This window comes from Pteropus vampyrus, unplaced genomic scaffold, assembly GCF_000151845.1.
Source record: "Pteropus vampyrus isolate Shadow unplaced genomic scaffold, Pvam_2.0 Scaffold77, whole genome shotgun sequence".
In the NCBI taxonomy this organism is placed as follows: Eukaryota; Metazoa; Chordata; class Mammalia; order Chiroptera; family Pteropodidae; genus Pteropus; species Pteropus vampyrus.
This window is the reverse complement of record NW_011888858.1, coordinates 4,727,294-4,747,826: the sequence shown is the minus strand read 5'-3', so window position 1 is coordinate 4,747,826 and position 20,533 is coordinate 4,727,294. Positions and strand designations below refer to the sequence as shown.

Genomic DNA, 20,533 nt, shown 5'->3' with positions numbered 1-20,533 from the left:
TATTATACATGGAACTATTAATTTTTCTTGATGTGCATATTAATAATAAGATTGTGCTTGTAAAATAAGACCTAGTTAAAAAGTAATCTTTTACAGGAATATGGAAGAACTGTAAACATTTTTAGTTCTGATGGTCTACATGGCCTTTCTACATAGGCTCATCACCCTGTTTTTTGATTTATATAACTTTCGGTAATGATAGCTGTGTATTTGCTCATTATTATCTCTGCCCCTCTCTTTTCCCCCACCAATGAAATTATATCATTTTTTTTCCTTTTTATATACCTGCCCTCTTTTTCATGAACCATCAGTCACTACTAATGTGCACTTTCTAAGCTTTCACCTCTTCTCCCTTTCTGCCTCCCAACTTTGCTCAGCTACACTCCTACTAATAACATTTATATTCTGTCCTGTAACCAAAATTATCTGTGCCCTGACAAGTTTTTTATTCTGAAAGCTAAACAGTAAACTGTATTAACATTGTTATGACTATGTAAATATTGTGTATTATAGAGATAATTAAAATACTCAGACCACTCAAAGGAGAGAGTTTCTATGGCAAATATATTAAAATTGCCATTGTACACGTCAACTGTATAAAGTCATACCACATTTTAATTGGGTTCATAGTTGGACCATGACTTTCTCAACCTTGAGTATATAAAAAATATTCTCCAATGCATATTTTTCCCAAAATGTTTTCACATTTTTTCATGTGTATAGTCTTAAGCCATCTGGAAAATTGTTTTTTGACTGTTTTAAAGTAAAGGTATAATTGTCCCAGTGTCATTTGTTGAATAGTCTATCCTTCCTTAGGGATCTACGGTATCACCTCCATTCATGTATCAAGTTTCCATCTAAGCATGCATCCATTCTTCTGCTTTCTAGGTTATTCATTCAGTTAATTTAACTGTCCTTATGTTAATAATGCCGTACTATCTTAAATATGAGTTTTATAGTAAATCTGATATCTGGTTCAGCAAAATCTACCTTATTCTGCTTCAGAAGTATTCTTGGGCCATTGCACTTACATATCTATTTTAGAATCAACTTTGTAAGTTCCAAGAAAAACTGTTGAGATTCTGATTAATAACTAAATTTTCTATTATGTTTACTGTATGACATTATTAACTCATGGAATCCTGCCAGCCTTATAAAGTAGGCATACTGTTGTTATCCCCATTTTATGGATGAGAAAATCAAAGAACAGCTAGATTAAGTAATTTTCCCCAGTACACACTAAGTGGCAGAGTCAGTATTTGAAACCATGCAGCCTGGCTCCAGAGTCCTTGCTCTTACATGGCAGTATTGAAATTCAATTGATGCTTTAGATCAGTTTGTGTGAAATTCATACCTTACAACATAAATTCATCTATGAACAAGACTTTCTCTTCATTTAGGGAGTAGTTTTTCAGTGTGTTTCAATTAAGTATTAAAATCATCTACATACACTTCTTGCACATCTTTGGTTAGATTTAGTCAGAGGTACCTAATGTTTTTGTTGTAAATGGTAGTTCGTTTGAACTCTGTGTTCTATTTGTATTTCTTGTATTTAGAAATAAATACAGATACATGTATTGATATGTATTTATATCTATACGTATAGAAAGAGAGACAGGGAGGGGAGGAAAGGGGAGGGAGAGAGAGAGAGAGATCGTGTAACCAATTACCTGTTAACTTTCACTATAATTTGTTAAGTCTCTTCAGGTCATGATCAGTCACTTATTTTTTTTTTAAATACTGATTTATCTAGGATTTTGTCAGCTGAGTTACTATGTAAGATTGGCCTATGATCTTCCTATATTTTGTACTATCCTTAACTGGTTTCCGTATTAATGTTATACAGCCCACAGGGAGTAAGTTAGGGGATGATCTATCTTTTCCTATTCTCTGGAAGTTTGTATAATATTAGAATAGTCTGTGCCTTATAAGTTAGTAAAACTTGCCTGTAAAAGCCATCTGGTCTTGTGGAAGGTTTTTAATTACTTTTTTAATGTCTTTAATAGTTATGGGACTATTTAAGATTTTTTATTCGAGTGACTTCTGTTTGTTATTTATTCATTCATGCACTTATTTATTCTATAATTAGTCTATTTCAGCTAAGTTTTTAAATGTGTTAGTATAAAGTACGTAATATTCTTTGCATTGTTTAATCTCTGCAACACCTGAAGTTGTCCCTTTTTGGTTCTCGTATTGTTTATGTGGTCTCTTTTGTAATCTTGTCAGAGATTGTCATTTTTTGTCTAGTCTTCAAAAACCAGCTTTCTACTTTTCTAATTATATAATAGGTTTCTGTTTGATTTCTACTTTTTATTATTATCCTTTTGTTAGATTATTCTGCGCTTTTCTAAATTCGTAAATTGGAAGCTTAGATCATTAACTTTTCATTTTCTCTAATGTAGTGTTTTTTTAAATTAAATTTCCATCCAGAACAGTTTGCATCCCTAGACTTCTGATACATCATACTTTGGTTTATGTTTAATTCTCGAAGGATTAAAAAAATTTTTTGACCCATGAGTTATCCGAAATGTGTTTTTAATTTGAATTATATGGAGATTATTGTCCTATAACTTTACATTTTTACTTCTGATTTAAATTGCATAGTGGTCAGAAAACAATGTTTATTATATTTATCCTCTGAGAGTACATAGTATATTTTAATGAATATTTCATATGTGCCTGAGAGGAATGAGTGTTCTTTAACTGTTCTGGCCAATATTCTGTGTTATGTTTATTAAATTCACCTTGTTAAATATTTTGCTCAAATCTTCTATATCTATAATGGTTTATTTTTCTGTTTAAAGTATCAGTAATGGAGAGAAATATGTTAATCTCCCACGATCATGGTGGATTTTTCTATTTTTACTTGTATTCCTATTCTTCCTTTCTAAAACTTAAGGCTATGTTGTTAGATACCTCAAAGTTTAATTTGTTCTTCCTTCTTGGTGAGTTTCCCTCTTTCATCTTCATGTAATTATCCTTTCTTTCCCAGGTAATCTTTTTGGTATGAGTCTGCTTTGACATTAATATAGCTAGCTATTCATGGAGATTTGGGTGTGGGGAATGGTATCAGTATTTTCTTTTTTTCCCCCATCCTTTTTCTTTCAACCATTTTATGTGTTTTTATGTCTCCTATATTCAGAGTCAGAATTTTTCAAAATACAAATAAAAAATTTTCAGTAATATAACTGAGAAATTCAGTATCTTTTGTATTATTCTGATTATTGAGCTAATAAGCTTGTTTACCCTACCCCCATCTCTTCCAAATCTTTTTTGAATTGACTAAGTTTTTCAGGTAATTTTTTTAAAACATTTTTCCCCCTACGTTGTTTTGAAACTATGCATTCTTTTTTTTTTAAGTAGTTACTATTAAAATGCATTATGCATATATCTTATGGAATTTCTTTTGGCGAAGTCTTTTGGTTATAACATTTGTTCTTTTTGTTTATGAATGCCTTTGTTTTTTCTTGAAATATAATTTAGTATGTATTTCTAAGTTGACAATTATTTTCTCTCAACACTTTGAAGGTGTCCTAATATATTCTGTTTTATATTTTTGATATTGGGAAGTTAGTGATATATCTAATTCTGGTTCCTACTTACCTTGAAAAATGAAGAGTCTTTATATGTTAGGTCTTCAAGGTTTGTTTCTGAATAGTTCCCCAAACTGTAGGTATTCACCATATGTCGTGTCTCTTCTCTAGTAATTAAATAAGTTTTTATTGTAATCTAATGAAGCACTTTTGGTGGGAGTTTTGTCTTATTTTTCAGTACTTTTTTGTTGTTTTCTCTTGTTTAAGTACTATAACTTCTGTTTTTTAACTGTTATGTTTTTTGGGGTTTTTTTTCCTTTAGTTGCCTTTCCCCACCTTCCTGGTTCGGCTCCTTCATGGCCTAGTCTTGTGGACACCAGCAAGCAATGGGACTATTATGCAAGAAGAGAGAAAGACCGAGACAGAGATAGAGACAGAGACCGAGAGCGAGATCGTGATCGGGACAGAGAAAGAGAACGCACCAGAGAGAGAGAGAGGGAGCGTGATCATAGTCCTACACCAAGTGTTTTCAACAGGTTTGTTTGTGCAGATGTATTTAATGTGCACTTTAGAATTTATATTTGGTAATTGGATGGAAAATCCAGTTCATTTGGGAAAATATTGCTTGAAGAATGCTTAGGATAGCCATTTTAAAAGCACCAAGGCTTTTTAATTCATAGAGAGTTTCCATTATCTGAAGCAACGGTCTTCAAGTTTGTTTGTTCACTTCTCCCTTAAAAGAATTTTGAAAACTTTGTACTCTCTCACATATCTTGCCATCTAAAACTTTCTATCTTAAGTCTAAATAGTTAACAGTACAGTTACCAGTGTGTTATAAACATTTCAATTTTAAAATAAAATTATCATGCTTTTAAATATATCCAGTGGGTTTAAAACCCTGTAGTGATTTGAACCCTAGTGAAATGGATTCATCATCCATTTTTTAAAAATGTATAAACAGACTTTCTATAACAGTTGGAAATTATACATTTTTGTGATTGAATTCGTACTTTTAAGCCACTTCCCCCAAAGAATTTTATTCTGCTATATAATATTTTTATTCTTAAAGTTCTTTTAATTGACCATCATATCAGTTTTTCCTGCAACATACTTAATGTATGTGAGTTAAAATCTATAAAAAAATTTATGACCATAAGAATTTTAAGTGTTTAAATTTTTCCCTGATTTTAGCTATTATTTTAATGTATAAATATAATGTAAATTCTAAAAATAATTTAGTAGAACTACATCTCTTAATGTGATGAAGAAGCTTCTGCCCATCCTCAATTAATATATGTATCCATGAATGAATATACTATTAGGAAAAAAACAGGCTCTGCTATTAATTGTATTTTTAAAAATATATATATTATAATTTTTACGTGTGTGTGTGTGTGTGTGTGTTGGGAAACTTTGTTCACATAAAATTTGTAAATGAGAATTGATGGAATTTTGTTGTGGCTTAAATTGATGGATTTAGTGATATGCCAAAAATACATAGTTAACCTATCATCAAAAGTTATTCTTAGGATCTGTCAGCTCATGATTTAGTTCTCATGCAAGCAGAGAATTGGAAGCCACCTGATTTGTAAAAGTATTTGTTACTCAGTGTAATTGTTTCCTACGGCTGCCATAAGAAACTACCACAAACTAGTAGCTTAGACCAATAGAAATGTATTCTCTCACAGTTCTAGAGGTTGAAAGTCTGATATCAAGGTGTCAGCAAGGTCAGTTCCTTTTTGTAGACTGAGGGAGAATCCATTCCATGCCTCTCTTTTAGGTGGTTGTTAGCAATTCTTGGTGTGCCTTGGTTTATAGATGCATCACTCCAGTCTATGCTTCTGTCTTCATATGGCATTTTCCTCTCTTGTGTCCCGAATTTCCCTCTTAAATCGGTCATTGAATTTGGGCACAACCAAATCCAGTAAGATCTCATCTTGATTTAATTACATCTGCAAAGACTGTTTCCAAATAAGATTACATTCACAGGTATGGGAGTTAGGACTTGAACATATCTTTTTGGGGGACACAGGTCAATCCAATACAGTTGGTAATTAAAGTCTTTATAGTTTTCTCAGTTTCTTGGAAGAACACCAAAAGGATTTTACCAAGACTTATCAAAAGACTACCAGTTATATTTGTTACTTTCTTTTAGAGACATCTTGTTTAGCTTAAGATGCTCAGAAAGGTTTGGGGAAATCAAAATGCTGTTAATTTTAAGACATCATTGCCAAAACATTTTTTAAAAAATTAAATATCTTTATTTGTTAAAATATTTATTTGTTAAACATTTATTTTTATGTAAGCCTTGGAGCTACAAATTTCCTTCATTCTATTTATGGAAAACAGCTACCGTATAATTTAATTGATAAAAGATAGTTCTCATTGTCAAGCTAGACAAGCAAATCACATTAAATTTCTTTTGGAAAAAAGTCTGGCTTCATTTTTCTTTTCAGCTAAATGAGTTCATCTATATTTCCTATCTGTAAGTCTAAAATGAACAAATTAGTGACAGAGCTCAAAGTAAGATGCTACCTTTTAATACTTTGCTTTCCTTCAAAAGGAGTTTTTGTTTTTGTTTTTCACTAGTTCAGGGAAAATTGTTATGACTCCCACCACACTACTATACAATATATCTGAAGTTAGAACTTCCCATTTTTTATTCCACACTTTGTTCTTAAAGGAACAGCATATAAGACAAGAAGACCTAAAGCCTTATAGACCCTTGATGGTTCTTTGAATAATATAGGTCTCACTAGCACTAATATAAATTAGATCTTTTTGATGCCATGATAGTTTTTATACCCTGAGCCAATGTACTGTAGTAAAGTTAATGAAAAGAATGCCTTTATTTTGTAAAGGGCCATAAGGGTGATTGTGAGAGAAAAGGTTAGCTGAAGAAGTTGCGTACATGATGTTCTATGTACAGTTCAGATTTAGGAAAGAATAAATGTGGAAGTTGGGGATCTGGAAATTGATTCCTTAAAACGTTCTGTGCCATTGGAAAGAATTCATGCACTGCTTTGGGATTAGCATGTACTGCTGGTCTAAAGAATAAATTCATATTTCTTATGATTCACAAGTCAGCACACCTTTCTACATTTTGACCCCAGTTCTCTCTCAAGCTCATGTACCACTTGTTCTAGCTATGCTGAACTGGTGGCTGTTCTGGAAATCTCTCATAGTTTTATACTTCCTTTGTTCACGTTGTTCCTTACCTGTCTGACTTACAAAGTTTTATTTATTCTTTAAAGTCCAGCTAACATGTCTTCTGTGAGCTCCTCTGAACCTGAATTAATTTCCTTCACATGCTTCCCATGCATTTTATATATTTTCTTTAAAGCATGTCTTGTCTCAGTGAGCCTCTTTAAGGGCATCGGCCACCATTTTTCATTTCTGTATCCTTAGCACTTGTAGTGTCTGACACATAATGTGTCAGTGAATAAAATGACTTACACATTACACATTAAAAGAGAGGAAGGTGAATACAGGGGAGGAAGAACAGTTTTGGAAACTTGGTGAAACTTCGCTAAAAAAATTTTGAAATGAACAAAAACTAACCTTTATCACAGCCAGTGCATTAATTTGGGCATCTTTCTTATTAACATATCAAGCTAGGTACCATTACAGTGTAGAAATGAAATAAATATAGCTTTTTTCCATACCACCTGTTTATGGATGAGGTAAATGTAATGTACATAGACAGCTTTCTGATTTTGCTGAATGAGATGAAACGTACGTGTGGTGTGTGTGTGTATCAGTTCAGGATGTGAGTATATGCATGATTCAGGTAGCATTTATTTTGTTAGATGTGGTCTTCTAATTATAGAATTCTTAATCCAAAAGGTCCTTAAGGATTATTTAGTCTATAAATTTTTATTTATCAGATGAGGAAAAGGAAGCATTCGGAAATTAAGGCAATGGTAGAGCCATACTATCTACTGGAAATCTTTTGTAAAAACCTTTCTAGTCTTGAAATTAGGTAGTTTAATTTTTTTTTTTTTTTCATTTTTCTTATTAAATCTCTATGTACTTGATTTCTTTTTCCTTTTTCGGGGGTGGGATAAGAGGAAGGGGACCCAGTTCATTCTTTCACTCATGTAACTGACATTTTCTGAGTCTCCGTTATGTACCAAGCACAGCTGTGTGCTGAGGAAAAAGAATTATTCATACACTACCCTTTCAGGTTTAATCATGTAGTATTGTCAAAGTGACTAGAACTGATTAGTAGTAAAACTTTACCTATAATGGTGTGCATTGAAAAGCGAATAGGATTTATTAATCTTTTTCCTTCTATAGCTTCTCATAGTTTGACTTATACATTATAGTCACTTGATAAAATTTTAGTCACTAAGTTATGATACATATATGTTTTGTATATGTATGAATGTATGTTTTGTGTTTATGTGGTGGGACATGTACTGACTTTAACCACTTTAAGTTAGCATGATTCTTAAGTTCACGAGCATTACTTTCCAGATAGTTGAATTGTTTCTTTTTGTTTAATTTTTATTTTTCAGTAAGAGTTAACATTCAATATTATTTTATATTAGTTACAGGTGTAGAGCATAGTATTAGATATTTATATAACTTATGAGGTGATCCTCCGATTAGTCTTACCCACCAGGCTCTATACTTAGTTATTACAATATTATTTCCTTTGCTGTTCTTTGACTACTTTATAACAACCAATTTGAATTTATTAATCCCTTCACCTTTTCACCTATCCCCAACACCCCGCATTCAGCAACTGTCAGTTTTTTCTCTGTATCTATGAGTCTGTTTTTGTTTGTTGACTTTATTCTTTAGATTCCATATGTAAGATGATATGATATGTCTGTCTGACTTCACTTAGCATAATACCTTCTAGGTCCATTAATGTTGTGCAGATGGTAAGATTTCATTTATTTTTAATGGCCGAGTAATAATCCTTTGTATATATGTACCACATCTTTCTTCTTTATCCAGTCATCTGTTGATGGGCACTTAGGTTGCTTCCATATCTTGGCTGTTGTAAATAGTGCTGCAATGAACATAGGTGTGCGTATATCTTTTCGAATTAGTGTGTTGGATTTTTTTCGATAAATATCTAGAAATGGAATTGCTGGGTCATACAATAGTTCTATTTTTACTTTTTTTTGAGGAGCCTCCAAACTATTTTCTGTAGCGCCTATATCAATTTGCAATCCCACCAACAGTGCGCAAGTATTCCCTTTTCTCCAAATCCTCGCCAGCACTTGTTTTTTGATTTATTGATGACAGCCATTCTGATGTGTGAGATGTCTCATTGTGGTTTTAATTTGCATTTCTCTGGTGATTAGAGATGTTGAAGATCTTTTCATATATCCGTTGGCCATTTGTGTGTCCTTTTGGGAGAAATGCCTGTTCAGGTCCTATGCCCAGTTTTTAATTGGAGTATTTGTTTTCTTGATATTGAGTTACATGAGTTCTTTATAAATTTTGTGCATTATCCCCTTATCAGGTGTATCAGAGGCAAATATCTCCCATTTAGTAGATTTCCTTTTCATTTTGTTATGGTTTCCTTTGCTGTGCAAAAACTTTTTAGTTCGATGTCCCATTCGTTTATTTTTCTTTTGTTTCCCTTGCTCGAGGAGATAGGTCAGAAAAAATATTACTGAGAGCTATGTCAGAGAGTTTAATGCCTATGTTTTCTTCTAGGATTTTTATAGTTTTGGGTATTACATTTAAATTTTTAATCCATTTTTAGTTTATTTTCCTATATGGATTCTTTTAAAGTTCCATATAGATTTTAGGATTATTTGTTACAGTTCTGTGAAAAATGCCATTGGTATTTTGGTAGTGATTACATTGAACTTAGAGATTGCTTTGGGTAGTATGGACATCTTACAGATGTTAATTCTTCCTATCCGTGAGCACAGTATATGCTTCTATTTATTTATATCTTCACTTTTTTTCCTCCAATGACTTATAATTTTTCAAGAACAGGTCTTTTACCTCCTTGGCTAAATTTATTCCTAGATTATTTATTTATTTATTTATATGCAATTGTAAATGAGATTTTTCTTAATTTTTCTTTCTGATAGTTCATTATTGCTGTATAAAAATGCAAACAATTTCTGAATGTTAATTTTTGTGTTTGCTACTTTATTGAATTCGTTTATTCTAACTGGTTTTTGGTGGAATCTACGATTCTCTTTATGTAGTATCATGTCATCTGCAAATAATGACAGTTTTATGCTTTCCTTTCTAATTTGATTACCTTTTATTTCTTGTCTGATTGCTGTGGCTAGGACCTCCAATACTGTGGTGAATAAAAGTGATATGTGGACATCTTGTCTGATTCCTGATCTTACAGAAAATGCTTTTAGCTTTTCCCCATTGAATTTGATGTTAGCTGTGGGTTTTTATTATGTTGAAATATGTACCCTTTTTACCCACTTTGCTGAGAGTTTTTATCATAAACGAATGCTGGATTTTGTCATTTTTTTTTTGCATTTATTGATATCATAGGACTTTTTTCTTCCAATTTGTTAATGTGGTATAGTATATTTAATTAATTTGCAGCTATTGAACCAACCTTGCATTCCAGGAATAAATTCTACTTGATCATGGTGTATGATCTTTATTAATGTCTTGCTGAATTCGATTTGCTAATATTTAGTTGCGGAATTTTGCATCTGTGTTCATCAGAGTTAATTTTCTGTAACGTCTTTGTCTGATTTTAGAACCAGGGTAATGGTGGCCTCAGAAAATGAGCTTGGGAGGCTTCCTTTCTCTTGAGGTTTTGGAATAGTTTGAGAAGAGTAGGTGTTAATTCTCTGAATGTTTGGTGAAATTCACCTGTGAAGACATTCAGTTCAAGATTTTTTTTCGTTGGGAGTTTTTTTTATTAGTGTTTTAATTTCTTTAGTAATAGTCTGTTCAGATTTCCATTTTTTCTTGACTCAAGATTATATGTTTCTAGGAATGTATTTATTTATCCCAGATTGTTCAATTTGTTAGCATACAATTGCTTGTATTTTCTTATAATCCTATGTATTTCTGTGGAGACAGTTGTCATTTCTCCTCTTTCATGTCTGATTTTATTTAGGTCCTCTTTTTTTCTTGATGAGTCTGGTTAAAGGTTTGTCCGTTTTCTTTTCAAAAAACCAGCTCTTGATTTCATTGATTTTTTTTTGTATTGTTTTTTTACACTCTTTTTCATTTATTTATACTCTGATCGTTTTTATTTCCTTTCTTCTACTCACTTTCATCTTTGTTTGCTATTCTTTTTCTAGTACCTTTAGGTGTAAGGTTAGATAGTTTGAGATTTTTCTTGTTTCTTGATGTAGGCCTGTATTGCTGTGAATTTCTCTCTTAGGACTGCTTTTGCTCTGTCCCATAGATTTTGATTCATTGTGTTTTTATTTTCATTTGTCTTTCTTGATCTCATTTTTAGTACATTCATTGTTTGTAGCATGTAATTTAGCCTCCATGTGTTTATGTATTTTTCAGTTTTTTTTTCTTACAATTGATGTCTAATTTCATACCACTGTGGTCAGAGAAGAGGCTTGATGTAATTTTAATCGTCTTAAATTTATTGGACTTGTTTTTATGGCCTAACATATGGTCTATCTTGGAAAATGTTCTGTGTGCTCTTGAGAAGAGTGTATATTCTGCTTTGGGGTTAAATACTCTAAAAATATCAATGAAATCTGTCAAATCTAATGTGTTATTTCAGGCTTCTTTCATTTCCATGAAATATATTTTTCCATTCCTTTCAGTCTGTGTGTTTTATTTTATCTGAAACGGGTCTCTCGTAGACAGTATATGTGTGGGTCTTGTTTTCTTATCCATTCAGCTAGCCTATGTCTTTGAAGTGGAGGATTTAATCCATTTACATTTAAAGTGAGTATTGATAGGTACATAGTTATTGCCATTTTACTATTCATATTTATATTATCTTCTCCCCTCACTTCTTAAAGAAGTCCGTTTAACATTTTGTGTAATACTGTCTTGGTGGCGATGAATTCCCTTAGTTTTTCTGTCTGGTAAGCTCTGTATCACCTTCAATTTTAATTGATAGCCTTACTGGCTAGAGTAGTCTTGGTTGTAAGGTTCTTTTCATCCCTTTAAATATTTCGTGCCAATCCCTTCTAGTTTGCCAAGTTTCTGTTGAGAAATTGGCTGACAGTATATCGAAGCTCTTTTGTAAGTAACTAGCTGCCTTTCTCTTGCTACTTTTAGGATTCTCTCTTTGTCTTTAACCTTTGACATTTTAATTATGATGCATCTTGGTGTGGACCTGTTTGAATTCTTGTTTGGGATTCTGTGCTTCCTGGGGTTGTATGTCTATTTACTTCACTAGGTTAGGGAACTTTTCAGTCATTATTACTTCAAATAGTTTATCAATTCCTTGCTCTCTCTTTTCTTCTTCTGGTACCACAATGATGCGAATGTTGTTAGGCTTGATGCCACCCCAGAGTTCTCTTATTCTAAATTGCTGATTCAGTTCTCTGCTTCATCTAAGCTGCTGTTGTTTCCTTCTAGTGTATTCTTTATTTCAGTTTTATTTTTCATTTTTGACTGGTTCTTCTTTATGGTTTCTGTGTCCTTTTTAATGCTTACTATCTCATTGTTGAAGTTTTTGCTGATTTTATATATTCTTTGCCTAAGTTTATTGAGCATGTTTTGAACTCTGTATCTGGTAGGTTGCTTGCCTCCATTTTGTTTAGTTCTTTTTCTGGAGTTTTATTTTTTCATTTTGACTTCCTCTCTCTGTTTATGTATTAGGTAGATCTGCTACGTCTCCCAATTGTAGCTGGGTGGCCTTATTGTAGTAGGTGTCCTGTGTGGCCCAGTGGCACAGTCTCCCTGATCACCTGCTCCATGTGCTCCAGGAATCACCCTTGTGTGGTTGTGTGTGCCCTCCTGTTGTAGTTGAGCCATAATTGTTGTTGGCACATCAGTGAGTAGAATTGACTTCAGGCTGAATGGCTGTGAGGATTGGCCATGTCTGCTATGTATGAGCTGCTGTGTGGGGAGCTCACCCCAAAAAGTGGAATTCACCCAGCGGACTCATGTGCTTGTTTAGACCACTCTTTGGTTGTGTTGCTTGTGGAGCTAATCAGGTCATATTTTGTTGAGGTCTAAAGCCAACCTCCCAGTGTGGGTTCTAGAGCCTCTTGGGAGGTCCAGGGTCAGCCATTGCCTGTGATTAGCCCGGGGCTACCTGGTAGGAGCTACAAAACTATTCTAAGTTGGTCGCTGTCTGTGCTTGACCTAGTGGTCAGTTGCCACTGGTACTGGGTCTGGGGCAGCTTAGCAAAAGGCTTAGGGCACCCCAAGGCCTGAGGCTGCCTCCTGGCTTTGGTAAGGTTCAATAGCTGAAAAAGCCTCAGGCAGCACACGAGTTGGGTTAGGCCAGTCCCAAGGAGTCACCATGGTGGGGCTAGTGATGTTCACCAGATTAGTGCAGGTTCAGAATTGGTGCCAGTACCAAGCCTGTGGCCATTCCCAAGTCTCAGATCACTCCAAGACCACTGCTGCCCACCTCGGATCTATAGACATCTGGGAATTTTTTTTTTTTTTCTTTTTCAAGAAATACAGCTGCATGGACTGGCCCTGCCTGCCTGCCCTGGAATTGTCTCTAGAGGAATTGTCTCTAGAGCTATGAGATCTGAGGCCTCTTGATGGCTACTGGTGGAGCCTCTTGCTGAGAGCTCAGGGTGAGGCTGGTTGCCCAGCCCAGAATATGCCCCCAGCAATTTGCGAGTTGGGTGGAATGTGGTCACAGGGAGTCACCAGGGTGGAGTGAGCCAGAAGAGTTCATCAAGACAATGCAGATTTAGATCTGGTCATGTGGTGGGAGGGCTCAGCACAAACAGATGGCACCCGCTTGTAGGGTGCAGAGGAGAAGGGCTCACCAGAGGGATAATGGTGGCTGTCCCTCCAGCCCTTACCCTGAAGCCACACAACTCTGGCACTTTCCGTCTCTGGCACTTTGCAAGTTGCTGTTCCTCCTCCAGAGCCCAAGGTGAGTGCCTGCGAGTGAGTGATTCTGTATGTGGTCCCTTTAAGGGAATGTTTGGGTTTCCAGCAGCCTTTCATCTCACCTGGACAGGCAGAATCTGTGCTGACTTTTACACTCAGATTTTGTGGGAACTCCTTTTTCTGGCACTGAAACCTTTTCTGGGAAGCCCTAGTGTGGGGCTGGGGCCCTCTGCAACTATGATAGCCCTCCCTATGCTCAACCACCACACCCTGGTGCAGTGCTAACCTGTTTCGTGTCTTTGCCTCTCTTATGATATGTCTTGATGTAACATCTTCTTTAGGTATTAGAGTTATGTTCACCTAGTCTTCAGGTGGTTCTCTAGGTTGATTGCTCTATAATTTAGTTGTGATTTTAAAGTGGTTATGAGAGGAGGCGAGCACAGCATTTACCTACTCTGCCGTCTGGATCAGAACTCAATGGTTGAATTGTTTCTAATGTAGTTAAAATGAATATATTTGAGATAGCACTGCTATTTCTACAGTGTACATATTCACAAGTTAAAGTGTTTAATGCAATATTTTATAGTAAAGAAGACTAAAAGGAATGGCTTTAATAGAACTCATAAATTTTCTTTGCATAAATATAAATAATACAAGGTTTATAGAATATTTGAGGCCAAATTCTCTGATTCTTTAATTTCAAACACACATACACAAATGCTGCTTAATATTTATTGAAACTAACTAAAAGTGTTGACGGTTAAACCACATTTAATTTCCAGGTTCCTAAGCTGTAAGGCATCAGAAGTCAATGTTTTCTTAAATCTGACTAAAAGCTCAAGGCCACAGAGGCATTTTGTGTTGTTCTGAATTATTCCAAAAATAAAGTGTTCTCTGGAAAATCCAAGTGAAGTATAAGTAAAGGCCTTTTTTTTAAAAAAAAAAAAAATGAAGACTCACATTTTAGCAATATGGCATGCAGTATGTGGTGTGTTACAAATTATGGGGTCATTGTTTTGAAAATTACAGACCAGTTTCAACATCTGGTCTTTAGGACACTTAATTGTGGACCAGAAAGAAGTCTGTTCATACTCTGGTGTTTGAAATGAACTTTAATGATTTCCAGGCCCAGAGAAACCTTTGTGCTGCAGCTGCTTTTCAGAAAAGGAGGTGGAAGAAGAAGGGTTCTTTATATTTTGTGTGTGAGACCAAATCTTCCACCATCTCTAATGAGGTTCCCATCGTATGGCTGCCTTCAGAATCTTAAAAGGCCTTGAAGCTATTAAGAGTTGGTGTTAGGGTGATAAGGTTACAAATTACAAATTATGAGATAATTGACTTATTTTTTTATGTAAATCCAGTTGGAATCGTTACAAAGAGAGACTCATTTTTTAAGAGGGTAATATTCAATTGTCCTGGTGGGTGCTAGTTTATTCTGCTTCAGAAACATTAATTATTACAGCATTAGTCACCTTTGCAAAAAAGGTTCTGCTTCTAGAAAAATTAACATTAAATTTACTGAAAATGGTCAGCTTGCATGTCAGCTGCCATTTATTGAGGGCCTTCTCTTATAGTAAGCACTTTATAAATGTTATTGCCAATTCTAGAGCAACTCTGAAAAACATTGTTTCCAATTTTACAGATGAGAAAACTGAGGTTTAGAGAGGTTAAGTAACTTATCCTGGATCATACATTTATTAAGTAGCAGAATCAGGGATGTGATCCTGGGCCTACTCTGCCCAGACTCTTTCCACTACTCTGTACTGTCTGTCATGGCACATTGCCTTTCAGGTGACATGCTTCCAACTTCAAATACAAAGTACATATTTATGGTTAGGAAAAAAGATGTGTGTGTATACATACGTACACACACATGAATATACATATACATATATATGTACATAAAATATATGTAAATACATTCTTTTTTAATAAAACATTTTAGAAATGTATCACAGGCAATAATTTGGTCAGCAGTACAAATTGACATTAGGTGTAGCACTACTGAATCATTACTTTTGCTAGAAAACCATAGGCTGATTTGTTGTTTTATATGCCTTATACTTTTGCCTGATTCTGTCTCCTTTACCCCCACTCAGATTCCTTAACACCTTGATGCTTCTGTTAAACATATTTTTAGATACCAATGCTCTTCAGCATACAGTGCTCTAAAAGGTATTTTTATTCTAAGTGAGAAAATTCACCGATATTTGGTTGTAGAAAGTATTGACTTGCATGCTGAACAAAAAAAGAAAAAATAAGCAACTTGAAGGATTATGAGAAAAATGGAGAGAAGAATGTCAATGAAGGGGCATGAAAAGATGATAGGTCTGGTGAAGTAAAGTAAGACTACCCTCTCTAACTGTAGCCATCAGTCCCAGTTTTACCAGTCCCTTCTATCCAGAGTCAGAAAACAGAAGTACAGCTTAAGTTTATGCATTTGAAGTTATTAGACATGTTTCTCTTCACCCCTTCCCCCAGCCACACACACATAGTATTAATTGAGATGTCAGAATGCAAGTATGTCCACAGATAATTTTTTGCCTGCGTTTTGTGAGTATGGTTGCTTTGATATCCCTGTGTTCTTCATGTTTATACCTGTTCATTAGATGAATATACTATTTATATGATTGAAAAAATTAAGAACTTTCATCTACTTTCTATATAGCCATTGTAAGCCAGCTATTTAAAATATATTTTTAGAATCTGTGTACCCAAGATTTTACAAGTGATAGAAGACTTTTGGCTGGATACTTGAGATAAACACAAACATGCTTTTAATTCTAAAAAAAGTAAAAGCTGATTAAAATGTAAATCAGTTATAGCTACCAAGTTTTTCAGGAAAATGGTAGTTATATAAAATTTCTACCCTATAACAATTGTGAAAACACAGAACAAAATCGATCCCTTAACATGATATATAATTATTATATATTTTATATTCTTGTATTAGAAAGTACTAATTTGGGGATGCATTGTTTTCCTCTCAGTTCAACAAGTATTTCACATCTGTTTTCTATAAGGTGCCAAATGGGGGCTTCTGGTTTGGACTCAGATCACATCTCTTCTTTTACAGTTTGAAATCATTCACTGTTAACAGTTCAATTGTCAAGGAAAGTTGTTTCTATTCTAATTTCAGTGATGAAGAACGATACAGATATAGGGAGTATGCAGAAAGAGGTTATGAGCGTCACAGAGCAAGTCGAGAGAAAGAAGAACGACATAGAGAAAGACGACACAGAGAGAAAGAAGAAACTAGACACAAGTCGTCTCGAAGGTTTGCTCTTTAATAAAATAGTGAATCACTTTGAAGCTAATAGAGAAATTAATTCTATTTCAGGAAGTAAAAGTAAACATTTCCCAATAGCCAGTAGGGCATAAATCTAACAAGACTATGTTTAATTACCTTTAAACCAAAATTAGCATGGAATATAAAATATGTGAGAATTAGACTTATTATTGGAGAGGGAAAATTTGGCATATGAACCAGTCTTTAATAGTATTATTAAAGCAATTTTCAGTTTAATCAAAGAAAATGCAGGGCCTTATATTCTCCAGAAAAACAAATGAGTATTAAATTTTAATGCCTATTATTTGCTTAAAATCAACCCTAGAAAGTATTTCCTGTTCTAATCTAGTGCTTCAGTGTCTCATTTGTAGGCTTTCAGAATAAAGTATATGGGCTCTGGCAATGTAGGGAAATACTGGTGAACCTATCATGTAAATATAATGTGGGCATAAAAAAGTGTTTGAGAAAAAGAAAAAGAATGGATTATTTAAAACCCAGTGTTGAGAATTTACCTAGACAACGTGGATTGATTTTTGTCACTACTTGTGTGTTCTTAAAAATGTTTGAGTATACCTTTTTTTTTTTTTCAGTAATAGTAGACGTCGCCATGAAAGTGAAGAAGGAGATAGTCACAGGAGACACAAGCACAAAAAATCTAAAAGAAGCAAAGAAGGAAAAGAAACTGGCAGTGAGCCTGCCCCTGAACAGGAGAGCACTGAAGCTACACCTGCAGAATAGGCATGGTATAACCTTTGTGTATATTAGTGCCAGAAATAGATACTATAAATCTTGTTATTTTTCTGGATAATGTTTAAGAAATTTGCCTTTAATCTTCTGTTAGTATGAAAACTTTTTTTCCCCAAAATAAAAGTGACTTTTTCATGTTAAGTTAAAAATCTTTGTCTTGTAATATTTAAAAATAAGAGCAATGACTTTATATCCAAGAAAGTAATGTGAATGAGTCATTCAGCAGGGAATTTAAAGAGCTATGTTTAGCTGTGTACATAACCAGTATCTGATAAAGGTCAGGGTTCCACCTTGGCAATAGTGTTCTTGAGTTAATCAAATAACTTGACTCTCAAGAGGTTGCACTGCAGAAGTCATCAAAAGGCACCTTTGAGTCTTGAGATTAAAACTAGTCTTTTATTATTGCTGCTGTGTTAACTGTAGCTTAGCATATTGAAGAGCTCATACAGTTTTGATATCACAACTTTTTGATAGCAAGTTTTCACTCTTCTAAATCTGGGTTTATGGTGAAATTAAATGGGGAATTTTTATATCCAAATTAGTAAAGTATAAAGGTATTTGGGTGGCCTCTGTGAAATAATTTACTCTAAGTGTAGTTTTTAGCGTGTACATGGACACTTGTCACTGTGACACAAATTTGATTTCCCTCATGGCCATCAGTGTGAGCCAGGATCAAGCTGGTTAGGCCTTTCTTGATACTTTTTCCAAGGCTCATTGATTGAGCAGCATGCAGAGGTTTTATACAGTTATTAACTATATTGTGAATAAAAATGAATGATAAGAGCTTTAGTCATTTCCTATTAAATCTAAGAAAAATCTAAGTTTATAATTCTGTGAGTTAATCCTTAGGAAGCATGTGACGGTAACATAGTTTTGAAAGAATTACTAGGACCTTTTAAGTAGTGATATTAGAAATGAGTTTAGTATCACATACTAAAAGACAACTATAATTTTTGAAAAATATTTATTTTTCATTTGATGAACATTTTTCAGCAATACACTTTTAAAATCCTCTGGCTGTAAATTGTTTTTAAAATACCCAGAATGTACCCTTTGCAGACTTTGGCATATACCAGATTTTTTATTTAATTGTATGATTCAAATTCAGTGGGAGCATACAAACAATTTCAGCTGTTTAAGAGCTTTTTATTAAATAGAAAAATATAAACGTAAAGTTGTAGAGTAATGAGAAATCCACACTGAATAAAAACAATTAATAATGTTTGTTTTGAGAATTATATTTTCTGAGGTGTAACTGGTTTTCATTAGATACTTTTCCTGACATTAAAGCTTACATTTTTACAATGTATCCTTTAAATATAAAAATTGACAAGATAAATATATTGTTTCAACATAGCTTATTTGTGATTTCTTATTTTTCTGTGACCCACCATTAATTCTATAAAAAAGTGCCAGGCCAAGAAACAATAGTGAGAGTAATTTTTCCTTTAAGTTCTTTCAGCATCCTTGCCAAGCAAGCATGTATCATTCCAGATGTACTTCTACCATTGACAGCAAGAAGAATATCACCACATCTAAAAAAAAAAAAAAAAAAAAAAGATATATATGATTAACATTTTAATCTGTAACTGAAGTTAATGCAAGTTTACTTGGTGGTTCTAGTTTTTCCTACATCTGTCGATTTTAGTTACATTACTGCTAATTAAGGTTTTTTTCCCTCCTTTTAAATTCTGCAAATTCTCTATCCAGTCAGTTTGTGTTAGAAGGGATGCTAAAGTTATAGCAAGTTGCTGTTATGGGACCCAGGGTAACTGTAATCATTTTGGATTTCATAGAAATTGAATGCTACATAAATGTTTTTAACTTCCTACCAATAACAAAGGTATAATAAATACATACCTTATTTCAAGTGGGGCCAAGCTTTTACATGTATAAAACAAAATATTTGAATATAAGTTTTTTAAGTGGTTATTATTACCTAATTCTTCCATCATTGTATGCTGGTGTTCCTTCCACAATAGATTTGATAAAAAAAGGTTTGTTCCCATTGTATTCTTCGTAACCACCTACAATGCAGAAGCCCAGGCTTCCAGCTGTGTTTCTTCGTAAAATGACATCTTTACAGTTATACAGGTACCTGAAATAGAATGTAATCAATGTATATGCATATTTAAGTTGAATTCATGAAGTTGAACTCATAGTTAATAATTGTGATTCATCTCCCATTTTCTTTATTGGCATTATTTTTGAAGCTAAATAACACTGGACAGGTCTCACTCAAAATTGTCATAGCCCGTTGATCTTTGTGGTATTAGCTGGCCTTTTCTCATTGAACTTGTTTTCCATAGCTAAACGCCTTTAAAAAAAAAGACACCGTTTTGTTTAGATGTCTATTAGGAAGGAATCATTTTTGGCTTAAAGATTTAATGCCTCAATTTTTATTTAACAAAAAGTTGAAAATGCCTAAATCTTTATTGGTGAATCAAATTTAAGCATACTTACAGATGTCATATTTTTATTTACGTGATATAAATTTTAATGAAGGTAAAAATTCTTTGAATAAATGATTAATCTCTGAAAAAAATTTAAACCTACCCTTATTTTGACTTTTGAAAAATATCAGTTTATATGTAGTTCTACATATTTGGTAAAAGTTATAAAGAAGCATGCAGGCATAGTGAATGGGGATTGCACATTTAAACATTATAAGAATGACTTATATTGGAAGAGAGAACACTGGCAGTAAGTGGAATAGCAGGTTATAAATGGAATGGGAGAAAGAGACCGCAGGTCTGTAAATGAGTAGCACCCAGCTAAAATAGAAATTAGATTGAGGAAATGATTTCTTTTACTATTCAGTAGCAGTTGGATCAGTGTTTACATAGGTGCAGGCTAAGTGCAAACTGTGTTACAGTTAGGACACAGGTTGTATGTCAGGAGCTGGATTTGACTTTAAATTGCCCCAGTCCAGGGACTGGTTTGAAAGAAAATTAACATTTTCATGTTGATAAAAATTGAGAGATGATTGTTTTGTTTATAAGCTGTACCT

At 33.7% G+C, this 20,533-nt stretch overlaps 2 protein-coding genes across 16 annotated transcripts in view; one reads left to right on the top strand and one right to left on the bottom strand.

Moving 5' to 3' along the window:
- FIP1L1 (factor interacting with PAPOLA and CPSF1) overlaps nt 1–18,758 on the top strand; it is a 71,999-nt gene extending 53,241 nt beyond the window's left edge. For all 15 annotated transcript variants that reach the window (XM_023532107.1, XM_023532109.1, XM_023532104.1 and 12 more), the window contains 3 exons: nt 3,856–4,069; nt 16,627–16,764; nt 17,367–18,758. In XM_023532107.1, coding sequence (XP_023387875.1) covers nt 3,856–4,069; nt 16,627–16,764; nt 17,367–17,514 — 500 coding nt within the window. In that variant the 3' untranslated portion in view covers nt 17,515–18,758. The remainder of the gene's footprint in view (nt 1–3,855; nt 4,070–16,626; nt 16,765–17,366) is intronic.
- Nucleotides 18,448–20,533, bottom strand: part of LNX1 (ligand of numb-protein X 1) — a 90,539-nt gene continuing 88,453 nt past the window's right edge. The window contains exons 9-10 of the mRNA XM_023532111.1: nt 19,463–19,621; nt 18,448–19,058 (exon numbers count right to left, since the gene is read on the bottom strand). Coding sequence (XP_023387879.1) covers nt 18,923–19,058; nt 19,463–19,621 — 295 coding nt within the window. The 3' untranslated portion in view covers nt 18,448–18,922. The remainder of the gene's footprint in view (nt 19,059–19,462; nt 19,622–20,533) is intronic.